At 41.6% G+C, this 12,460-nt stretch overlaps 1 protein-coding gene across 3 annotated transcripts in view; it reads left to right on the top strand.

Moving 5' to 3' along the window:
* Window positions 1-628: 628 nt before the first annotated feature.
* Atp11b (ATPase phospholipid transporting 11B (putative)) overlaps window positions 629-12,460 on the top strand; it is a 103,502-nt gene continuing 91,670 nt past the window's right edge. For 2 of the 3 annotated variants that reach the window (XM_085682342.2, XM_085682343.2), the window contains exon 1: window positions 629-911. In XM_085682342.2, coding sequence (XP_085538468.2) covers window positions 885-911 — 27 coding nt within the window. In that variant the 5' untranslated portion in view covers window positions 629-884. The remainder of the gene's footprint in view (window positions 912-12,460) is intronic. The other variant, XM_085682341.2, reaches the window with a different exon arrangement.

Below are 12,460 nucleotides of genomic sequence, written 5' to 3'. Positions count from 1 at the left end.
TTATTTTGATCATACTATCTCCCAAATGAAAGCCTCTAACAAATTAATGGCTTCTGGAGACGAACCTTCTGGTCGCATTCTCTGGTGCGGATGCGTATTGGGGAACACAGACCTGCAACAGGGCAGAGCCGGAGAACTGCCTGCTCAACTCCGGGGTGAGGAGTCGCTGCAGTCTCGCCCGCCGGCCGACGGGAACTCGGGAAAGGCTTTCAGCGAGGGCGGGCGCAGCCGCGCTCGCGACCAAGCTTTCGTCACACACCAGGTACCCAAAAGAAGAAAAGCAAACCCTCCCGGAAACGGCGAAAGGAGAACCACGGAGAGGGAGCGTAGGGGGCGGGCCCACGGCAGGTGAGGTTGGGACGCAAGGCTTGGGGGCGGGGCCACGGCTGGCGAGGGTGGAGCGCAGGCATGGGGGCGGGGCCACGACGGGCGAGGATGGGGCGCAAGGCTTAGGGGCGGGCCAGGGTGGGACGCAAGGCTTGGGGGCGGGGCCACAGCGAACGAAGGTAGGGCTCAGCGCTTGGGGGCGGGGCCATGGCCCGCGAGGGCGGGGCGCAGTGCTTGGGGGCGGGGCCATGGCGGCGAGGGCGGGGCGGCGCTGTGGGGGCGGCGGTGCTTCGGGTGACAACGGTCAGAGATGAAGGTGGCCGCGGCGCAGCGGGAAGCTCAGCTGCGCGGAGCGCAGTTGGCAACCAGGCCGCGCCTGTAGGACCCCCAGGGCCGGGGTGACGGGATGGGGACCCGACTCGGGTAGTGAGACGCCTGCGAGCGGAACTTCAGCCGGAGGGGGTCGCCTGCTCCGGTCAGACTCGGCGTCCTCCTCCACCTGCTGCCGCTGCGCCCCGCGTCCGGCGGGCCACGACGGCGTCGGCGACGGCGGGGGCATGTGGCGCTGGGTCCGGCAGCAGCTGGTGAGTGAGGGCTGGGGCCGGGCGGCGCGGGCTAGGCCGCGGCGGGGGCGCGCATCTTTCCTTTGGCCCGGGCTCCCTGCCGCTCGGGGATGCGCTGCTGCCTGCGGCCGCTGCGGGTCGCGAGCTGCACGGGTCCTGGGGAGACTGAGGCAACGGCGCGGGGCACGGGTCAGACGACTCTCCGGGACCCAGAACTAGGCTCGTGCAGGTTCCGAGGAGGTCTGGGTCCTCTCAGCCTCCTGGCGGAAGCCGGCTCCGGGCCTAGGAGGGAGGAGCGCCGGAAGGTCCTCACCGCACACCCCTGCAACTTCTGTGTGACTCTGTCACCCCTCCTCAAGGCGGTTAGAATGCACGGGGCTGGAACCATTGGGTAGTTAACTCTTGAACATTACTAGGTTACCTGGAGCAAGAAAGAGAAAACCTCAGGGTGACTTAAGTGTCTAAAAATGGTCACCTTTCCCAGAAATGATTCACGGCTGAAAACCTCTCATGCCTCCTGGCACCTGCAGCCCAGGAAATACAACGCGGAGGCCACGGTGACTGTTAGACTAGACATCAGGTCAGTGCGAGGAAGGCTAACCTATATATATACTTTGAAAATTTCGATACCACATCAACTGCAGTGTTTCTGGTTACTAGGTTTGAAGGCAGTGATAGACATCTTAACGAGGCAGAAAGTTACTGTTTTGAGACCAAAACATTTATACTTCTTTTCCCCTGCGCAAGAACAGCTTTTCAAGTAAAAACTAACAAGTATGTATTTCAGTCAGTCTCTTGTTTATTTTACAGTGGGCAATCATTCTTAAATAAAGCAATCTCAGAAATAACACTAGAACTGCCTGCCACTCCCTCATACAAATGGTGGGGCTTTATTTTTAGCAACTGTTGAAAACTGAAGTATTCCAGCTTTATTGGGAATCCAAACTAATGATGTCATTTGATCCACACTGTTGACTGCCTTGATTTCCTTTCGGTAAGCCGGTAGTACAGTACAGGAGTTAATTATTACAAATCTGATGTGCCTTTTGATTTCCCAGACTTCACGTGAAGAAGGCTTGGCTTAACACAGTTTGTCTGATGCTTTGTGTGGCAGGAAGATCATTTTTATGTGGGTCTCTTTAAGCATTTCCCAGTGTGTTAAGACAGTGTGTCTCAGTGTGAAGTACTTGTGTTAGCTTGACAGAAATCTGGTAATGTTGGGGAATATATTCCACAGCTGAAGGAAGAACCAGAAGCCCTGTGATCATTTACAAATCAGCTGTCTTACTGAACTGAATAACAAAACAAGTTGAACAAGTTACCGTACATTTAAAAAAAAAAACGCTATCTCTGATGTTTAGCTGCTTGTCTCTGGTTTTTCTTTTAAGACAATCAGGTCTTCAAGACCTGTGCCAAAGCAGGACTTTGCATTGCTGGCTAAGTTTGTGTAATTACTTAAATTACAAATTAAGGACTGTACAGAGTAGTGAAAATATTTTACACTGACTCAGTAATAAACGGCCATTCTAGCTGCTACATCCATAGTTCAGTTCAAAAAGTCTAGTTTAGATTATTCTAATAAGCGCTCACTGGGCTGAGTCACAAGCAGTAGGTTAATTATAAAATTTATAAGTGGAAAAATTTGAGGAAATAGATAAATAAGAACAGATTGTTTTGCATTTACAGAACATTATATGAACCCTGACTTCAACTAATACTTTCACCAAAAAAGGATACTTTTGTTTTTAAATTTTTTATTACTGCTTATTTTGTGTGTGTGTATGTATGTAAATAAGTAAGTCAGGACAACTTGTAGGAGTCATTTCTTTCCTAAACTGTGGGTCCCAGGAGTCTAACTCAGTCCTCAGGCCTGGTGGCCTCTCATTTGCCTCCTGAGACATCTCACCTTTCTGTCATTTTATTACAGAGACAATTCTATGTTCTACTTGTTTATCTGCAATTGAAAAATGATTAATGTCTTATCTCTACAAAACATTTTTGCTGCCTGACATGACAAAAACTGCTATTTTCCCTTAATAAAAATAGTGAATTTTTTATTTCTATTTCACACACAATTTTCAAATCATTTATGCTAAAAGTTATTATGTTATTATCTATTTCTGGTGTATTTCGTATTCATAGTGTGCCCTTTTTCATTAAAATTTTCAATAACTAATTTTTATATCATTAACAGCATCTCAGTTATAATAACATAGGACCTTTAGGTGCCTGGTATATTATTATTATCATTGTTATTAACTATTATCTTGCCAGTACTGGCAGTCAAACCCACAGCTTTAAACATGCAAGTGGTAGCTGTTGACCACATGCAGTCATTAAAATTTATGTTCAGAGAATGTTTTTTTTTTCCTTTTTTTAGTTTTTCAAGACAGGGTTTTTCTGTGTAGCCTGACTGTCCTGAAAGTCACTCTATAGACCAGGCTGGCCTCGAACTCACAGAGCTCCTCCTCCCTCTGCCTCCCAAGTGCTGGAATTAAAGGCGTGCGCCATCACTGCCTGGCTGAGAAGAATGTTTTCATTAGCATATTTATGCATACAATGCTGATTTCTACTTTTAAACAAAAGTCTTTGTCAGGAAATAGATGATACAGGGTTCTGTATAGGACAACATGACGCCATGTTTCACAGAGCTGCTGTGTTAGGTATATGCTAATCCTGGCGATGGGTGTGGATGCAATGATGAGGCTTCTACTCATGACGTTCTCAGCACCCTATGTTGTGCGTAGGCTTAGTCTGGAGTGTGTTTTATGAATGGATGAGGAAAAAATATTATTTCTGTGTTTCACAATATAGTGACAAAACTTAAGTCTCACTGTCCCAGAAGAATACAGAAAGTGACTGTGACTCCGCACAAGCACAACCTGCAGGCAGGTGTTTCTTTACCTGGTGATGCAGGCCAGTAATCCAGCATCTGGGAGGTGGAAGATTGTGAGCTGGGGTAGGGTAGAGTTCTTCAGTTGTTTGTAAAGGTCCTTTCAGATTTGTACTGGTCATCATGAAGGGAGGCTGAAGTCTATCTTAGGCTTCACTGAGAGTATCGGCAAGCTCTTAGCCAAAACTCCCTCAATTTTATTATCTAGTGCTTCTCCACACTTGCTTGTATCTGTGCTTAATTCTTCCTTTCTTTCTGCTATCAGAGAAAGTGAAGCCCTCTTTTTCGAAGTTTACCAGTTTCCTTGTGGTTTTGATACTGTTTTTCGTCATAATTCTTTATACTTCTGGTCAGTTGTCATGCGAGTATGTGTCCCTTCTCTTTACCTTTCACCTGTAAACACAATTAAGCTTCCCTCTGTTAACTTTCCCTGCACTGTACATGACTGCCAAATGTTCTTTAATTGAATAAAATTGAAAAAAGTTTTATCCTGCATAATAGTTCTAATATACTTGAAATGTGGTTCAGTTGAAATTTTAACTATAAAACATAATGGTTTATAAGAACAGAAGAAAAATGTGACATATCTCAACTATATCTATTTCTGTGATAATCAGATGACTTAGCAGGAAAAGATACTTGTCACCAAGCCTGATGTGCTCAGTTTGATAAACTCTGGGATCCACTCGGTAGAAGGAAAGAATTGTCTTCTGAAAGTTTGTCCTCTGACTTTTACATTTGTGTGGTAACGCGCCCACTCCCAAACTATAAATACAATAAAAAATTTAATTGTTTACTTTTAAATGTGGCTATTTTAAGTTTAAAAATAACATATATTGCTGTATCCATTGCTCATGTTTTATTTTTACTAGTTTCACTATATATGATATCAAAAGTAAGCTTTGGTTTCTATGGAATACATTAATTCTGTATCTTTATATTTTTTAAATTTTTTTAAGAAAGGGTGTTTTTTTAATTTGTTGTTTATTCTCATATATTACATCCTGACTACAGTTGTTTCCCCTCCTTCCTCTCCTCCCAGTCCTTCTCCCTGTTGTAAAATATTATTTTAACTGGACAAAGATGTGCTACATTTGTTTATGCTGCAGAATATTACTTTAAAGTAAAAGTGTGTTACTTTTGTTTATGTTTCATTTGTTTAATTATGTAAAGATGTGTTGCATTTGTTTCACCTTGCCTGCCTAGGAAACCTGATTGGTCTAATATGGAGCTGAACAGCCAATAACAAGGCAGAGAAAGGATAGGCAGGGTTGGTGGGCAGAAAGAATAAATAGGAGGATGTAGACAGAGACTGCTCGTTTGTTCTCAGCCACCCAGACCCGAATAATAACACAGAAACTATATTAATTACACACTGTTTGGCCAATAGCTTAAACATATTTCTAGCTAACTCTTACATTTAAATTAACCTATTTCTTTTAATCTGTGATTCACCATGAGACTGTAGCATACCAGTAAGTTCTGGTTTGGTGTCTTTCTCCTTGGGCAGCTACAAGGCTCCTCCCTGACACTGCCTACTTTTTCTCTACGTCTGTTCGGATTTCCCGCCTGGCTTTACTCCATTAAGCCATTAAACAGCTTCTTTAATAACCAGTGGTAATAAAACATATTCATAGCATACAGAGGGGAATCCCACAGGAGGTGGAGAAGAGAATGAGGGAGATGCTTGAGGCCAGAAGCCAGGCAGCTGCTAGACAGCCAGAAGGGAGAAGCAGTGACAGTAAGAAGGAAAGAAGTAAGAAGCTCTGAGGCAAAAGGTAGATAAAGAAAAAACAGGTTAATTTAAGTTAAAAGAACTAGCCAGAAATGTGCCGAGCATTCAGAACTACTAATAAGTCTCCATGTTATGATTTGGTAGCTGATTGGTGGCCTAAAAAAAAAAAAAAAGCCCTGATTACAACCTCCCCCCCCCCCAGCCTCTCTTTTCTTCTAAATCCACTCCTCCTCCCATTTCCCTTCCTAAAAGTGCAGGCCTCCCGGGAATATTAACCAAACATGGCATTTGAAGTTGCAAGAAGAATAGGCTCATCCTTCATATTAAGGCTGGATGACACAACCCAGCAGGAGGGAAAGGGTCCCCAAAGCAGGCAAAAGAGTCAGAGACAGCACTTGCCTGTTCCCACTGTTGGGGACCCACAAGAACACCAAGCTACACAACCATAACGTATACACAGAGGGCCTAGGTCAGACCTCTACAGGCTCCCTGGTTGTTGGTTCAGTCTCTTTGAGCCCCAGTTAGTTGATTCTCTGGGTTTTCTTGTGTCCTTGACACCTCTGGCTCCTACAGTTCTTCCTCCACCTCTTCTACAGGATTCCCCAGCTCTGCCTAATGTTTGACTGTGGATCTCTGCATCTGCTCCCATCAGTTGCTGAATGAAGCCTCTCTGAAAAAAAAAATTATGCTAAACTTCAACCCAGAAGTATAGCAGAGTATCATTAGGAATCATTTCATTGGCTTTATTTTATTTTTTTCTGGTCGTGGTCATGTTTGGTTTTTATCCTAGGTCTCTTGGGCTATTGAACTATCTAACTTCTGATGAGAAAGTGTTTTGGTTTTTGTTGTTGTTGTTGTTTGTTTGCTTGCTTGTTTTTTTTTAAAAAAGAGAACTTAGAGGAAGCCAGGTGGTGGTGGCGCATGCCTTTAGTCCCAGCATTTGGGAGGTAGAGGCAGGCAGATCTCTGTGAGTTCGAGACCAGCCTGATGTACAAGAGCTAGTTCCAGGACAAACTCCAATGCTACAAAGAAACCCTGTCTTGAAAAACAAAACAAAAAAAAAATCAACAAACAAGCAGAAACCTCAGAGGAAACTGCAACAGAGGTGCTCTAAAATGTTGGCTCATTTGAGCCATCCGCTTCTATTGGAGATTTTTTAGGAGGTCTTTCTTGATCAAACTTTATTTTTCTTAACCCAAAATGAAGCTATGGAGCCTCTCACTTCCTTTGGAAACAAAATCAAAATCTCTTTTCCAAAGTAACATACCTTTTGACTTAAATTTTGGAGTCAAGGCGTTTTCAAAATATATAGGTTGGATTAATCCAACAGCATTATAATCAAATGACTTTCAGCAGCTGTTGCTCCTTCCTCAGCAGTCAAACAAGTCCAAGACATCACAATAACATACAGTGTCAGATTCTCTGTGTATTTTCTATCTTTACATGGAAGCTATGCTGGGGCAGAGGGGAGCTGGGAGCGCTAGTTTTTCTCCTGAACCTAGGTGGTTAGGTTTGTGTCCAGCTCTGGCCTGTGCTTGTAGCCAAAAAGCAGGCAAACTGCTTTTTCATAAATGTGCACCCCAAAAATTGATCGCCAAATGAAGCACGATTAGTAAAAACTCAGAGACAGAAATTGGGGTTTAACCTAAAGACCAGAAAAATAAAGTAGCCAACCACTGGCTCTTACCTCAACTTCAGTCCAAAAATGGCAATCCTGCATGAGACTGAGTCTGTAAACTGTCTTCCTCTCTAGGGCTGGGTGAGATTAAAGGTGGGTACCACTGGAATTAAAGACATACACCACCCAGTTTCTATGGCAAATTAGTATAGCTACTGGGATTAAAGGTGTGTGTTACCTCTGCCTGGTCTGTAAAGCTGACCAGTGGGGCTGTTTTACTCTCTGATCTTCAGGCAAGCTTTAATTTATTAAAATACAAACAAAATACCACTACAATATCCCAGGCTGGTCTTAACTCATGGCCTTCCTGTTCGATCTTCTGAATGTAGTAATTATGAAAGTGTGTTCATAAGTATGAAGGTTTCCTTTTGGTCAAGGTAAAGTGTTCAAGGTGTCTAAGTATTCCCAGGCTCACTCAGAGACCTCGCATCAGAGCCTGGTGAGGACCGTTATTGTCATTAAATGCCTTTTAGGTTCATGCTGTCCATACTGGTATTCACGTGTGACTATGAAAGACTTAAAAAATATGACTTCTGATGTGTAAGTACATACTGGCCTTTGAAAACCTAATTTGTTGAGGAAATTAGCATTAACTATCACATAATAGTTTTAATTGAAATTATGTTGAGATATGTAAATGTGAAAATATATTTTATTAAATGAAATGTATTATTAATGTTGCATGTTTGCTTTTACTGGCCTTTAAATATGGAAGCTAAGGAAATAACATATTTGGGTATTTCTGTTTTGTTACATTGCGGTAACTGTAGCCTCTCTCATAAATAAATTTAAGAAAATTTTCAGTTCTAAGGACTTCTTGATTTTATTCATGCATTTGTTCTTTAGTTTGTTTCCGGAATCGCCTAAATAAGGAATACCTTATTTTTCAAAATGCAAAACTTTTAAAAATTGAGCTCATGTACAGAGTAAATGCTATTCTTTGCTTTTCTTTTTCCCCTGGAATCTCTTTATCAAATTCAGTATAAGAAATGTGTATTTATTTTATCTGTATGGGAGATAGATATTAAGGCTTATTTTTACTTTAGTTTTGGGGATTAAATTACTTTTAATTCTTTTGTATATGTGGTTATAATGGATCAAGTAAGCTTTCCCCAATGTTGTGAATAAGTCCTACAACAAATTTCTTTTGCTTCCTATCACTTGAAAATGGCTGTGTGAGACAGTTAGGATGTGGTTGTTTTTTAATGCTGACTAGCTCACTTAAAGTTATCCCTATAGTTTCAGTGGAAGTATAGCACAAATGTTACAGTGAATTATTTAGGGAACAGCACAGCAGCAAGAACAAAGTCTGATGTAGGTGTAGTACGTCTGTCATTTCAGAATTTGGGAGGCTGAGGCAGGCAGATTGAGAGTTCTAGGCTTATATATAAATTCCAGGATTATTGAGTAAGAATAAGGTATGGAAAACATAAAAGGAAAAATGAAAGACTGTGTGTATTCAGCAGAGACACCATTTGTTTATTTATTTGTTTAGTTGGTATTTTTTTTTATTGGTTTGTTTTGTTTTTGAGACAAGGTCTTGGCTTGTATTGCCCAAGCTAGTGCAGCTCACTCTCTTCCTTGTCAACCTCCCAAATCCTGGGATTCCAGTCATGTATCACCGTGCCCAGTTTAAGTTCTCAGTTGATTGAGTCTGCATATGGACCACAGTGGTACTTACATTCTCTCTGAGTTAGCCTGTGCAGAAAATCCTAAACTGTGATTTGTCTTTAGGAAAATTTAGATCGTATGCCAAATTTCCACATTTCATTTGGAAGTAAAATACCATAAAGAAAGGAATAAATAGGATAATGTTCATAATCCATTAACTCAGTCATTCTCCTATATTTTACAAAGGTTATGAACAAAACATGTATGTATGCAGTGCCTATGCAGTTAATGCTTATGTGAAGCAGGCATTGATGATATGCTACTACTTATGGTTTATATTAGGAAAAATTCCAAGTATATATAAAAATATAGAAAATGATGTATAATAAAACCCCATTTATCCTTTAACCAACTTGGTAATTATTAGCTCGAGCCAGTGTTACTGTGTCCCCTTGTATAATGTCTCTACTTCCTGACTAATTTTAAATCAAACCTTAGACATTATTACCCATAACTATGTTTCTATCTCCAAAGAAATCTTTTTAACTATATAAGTATGACTGCTACAATATTTTATGTATTTCCATTTTCCTTTCTTTCCTCCTAGTCTCAAATTTTAGAAAGCAGTTCTTTATACTGCCTTTTTCTTGTGCTAGTGTCTAAGGAGAAGAAACCATAGAGAGATCAAATGAATTTTAAAAACTTCTTGCTTCAGAATATCATATTGTATATCATGAACATGTGCAGTTTTTACTTGTCACTTAAATAAAATGTTTTGCTTATAATATGAAATATGAAAAGAATATGTGTACTTCTAATTTTTGAGGGAGCAAATCATGCTTTAGTCTTCCTTTCTAAAAAGGATGAACCAAACCCATTCTCTCCCCCCCCTCTACCCCGCAGGGTAAAGGAGTCTTGCTTCTTTGTCTGCTCTTGCTGCCCGCCCCCCCACCACCACACTAAGGCCTCTTCCCTTGATTGCTACATTGCTTCCCCGTGGCCCTGCGGTCTGTTTGTCAATTAGCAGCCAGAGGGATGTTAGTCCTGCCTGTAATTCCTGTTTGCAGCCTCTCCAGGGCTGTTTGCCTTCTTTTCATCTGTGTCCTAGCCTGTTCTCCAGATCACTTCTCACTCCCCATATTCTTTCTTTTTCTGATAGTTTTTTTTATTAATTCTTGGAGAATTTCATGCAATATATTTTGTTCAAATTCATTCCCTCAACTCATTCCAGATCCTCCCTTTCCTCCCTACACACCAACTTTCAGAGCATGCATTCATATTTCCTCCCTTCTTTCCTCACCCTCTCCTCCTTTGCTCTCTCTTCCTCACCTTCTCTCCATTTTTCTCCCTCTTAAGAAACACGTGGAGGACAATTTGTGTTGGCTGACTACTCCAGGGTTTAAGGCCTTCCCCAGAGCAAGGTCAGTACACCAGGTGTCACACCGTGGAGCAAACCTATTTTCCCTCCCCTGGCAACAATCAAATGCAGATGGCTCTTTAGGGAAGGCACACACCTAACTCACCTCCTCCATACTGAGATTTTGTTTTCTCTAGCTTGATCTCATGCAGGTCTTGTATTTATATTTTCACAATTGCTATAAATTTGTATGGATATCTATCTGCCTTGTTGTGTCTGGAAACGTTTATTTGAAGTCATCTAACACCTCTGACTCTTAAAATCTGTCCAACCTTTTATACTTAGATCCCCGAACCTTGAGGGTAAAGGTTTTATACAGACATCTAATCAGGACTGAGCACTCTGATGTCTTTTGTTCTCTACATGTTGACCACTTTTGGGTCTCTGTGCTAATGTTACAAGAAAATGCCTCTCAGTTGGGGGGTGGGAGGACAGAGATCCATGGGGCTAGCTACAAGTCATTAAGAGTCATTTATTGGCATGTACATTTAGCAGGTTAGTAGTAGTTTTACCCTAGGGCTCATGATCTGTCTAGCTACAGGTTCTTGGCCTCATTAAGAGTGTCTCATATCTCATGGAGCAGGCTTTAAAACTAATTCAGTAGGTTACTCCCAGAACATTCACACTACTGTATGTCTTGCCATGCAGGTTGTGACTGTAGTTCTCAGTGTTCATAGCTGGATGGGACTGTTGATTACTTTTCTCTTCTGGTAGTGTGCAGCACTATGAACTCTAGCCAGTATAATACGTTTCCAGTTGAGTGCCAACTGAACATATACATGTTTTATAACTCAAGTTTATGGTGTTTTCAGCAGTAGGTTTTACTGTCAAGTTCTTGGGGATAACCTGTAATTGCAGGAGGTGGTTGGCAAACAACTCAAAAAGGTAACTCATTCCTAGTACTAGGAGCTTCACTTAGTAATGGATGCGATCTAGTTAGGATTATTTTTCAGTCACTGTAGAGTAACTCAGTTTAAACTAGAAGCTTCCACAATGATAGGTTTCTATGCGACTTTTTCAAAAGTCCATCCATGTCAGTTATTTCTCCCTGTATTCCCTCTTCTACCCTATCCTTCCATCCCTCAAGCCATTTCATCTTTCCTGTTCCATTTCCCCCTTCCCCCTTTCTCCTTTTATAGTACTGTATTTTTTTCTTCCTTGATAAAGCCCCCTTTTCTTCCATGTCCGTTGACCTCCATGTGCATACCATGGCATGCTGACACCCTCCCCATGGGAATACACAAAGTAAAAATAAAATGAATTTCAAAGACTTTTAATAAATATTTATAGCTATAGATGATAGTTTTTCTTTTCTAGCTATGCCTATAGTTATTTGAGTATTATTTGAGTTATTTTGTGGGTTTTTTTTTCTTTTTTTGAGACAGAGTTTCTCCCTGATGTAGCCCTGAATGTCCCGGAACCACTTCCTAATGTTGCATTCCTCATGCTGTGGTGACCATCATCTATAAAATTATTTTCACTGCTACTTCATAACTGCAATTTTGCTACTGTTATGTATCATAATGCAAAAATCTGTGTTTTCCAATGGTCTCAGGTGACTCCTGTGAATGGGCTGCTCAACCCCCAAACTGGTTTTGACCCATAGGTTGAGAACCACTGTTCTAGAGCCTCTTCCTCTCCCTGCCTCCCTAAACTTTCAGTTCTTTAATGCAGATTTAAAGGGAGTTGATGCACTAGTTCCTTGCCAATGTTAATTAATGTCTTGGTCACCAGTTGGTGGAACTGTTTGTAGGAGGTGTGGTCTAGGAGGAGTCTGTCACTGGGGGTCTGGCTTCAAAGTTTAAAAAGCTCACTTCAGGGGTTGGAGAGATGGCTCAGAGGTTAAGAGCATTGCCTGCTCTTCCAAAGGTCCTGAGTTCAATTCCCAGCAACCACATGGTGGTTCACAACCATGTGTAATGGGGTCTGGTGCCCTCTTCTGGCCTGCAGACATACACACAGACAGAATATTGTATACAAAGTAAATAAATAAATATTTTTTTAAAAAAAAGAAGTCTTAAAAAAAAAAAGCTCACTTCATTCCCAGTTAGCATTCTCATTCTTTCTGCTCCCAACCTGCAGATCAAGATGTGAGCTCTCAGCTTTCTGCCATCATGCGCTCTAACCCTTTAAGACAACAAGCTCCAAATGAAATACCTTCATAAATTGCCTTCCTTGGCCACACTGTCTTATCACTATAGAGAAGTAACTAAGACCCTCTGCTAAGACTATTTTA

This window comes from Myodes glareolus, chromosome 20 (genome assembly GCF_982192425.1).
Source record: "Myodes glareolus chromosome 20, mMyoGla1.1, whole genome shotgun sequence".
Lineage (NCBI taxonomy): Eukaryota > Metazoa > Chordata > Mammalia > Rodentia > Cricetidae > Myodes > Myodes glareolus.
Note: the sequence above shows the minus strand (reverse complement) of the source record. Positions and strands in the feature narration are given on the sequence as shown.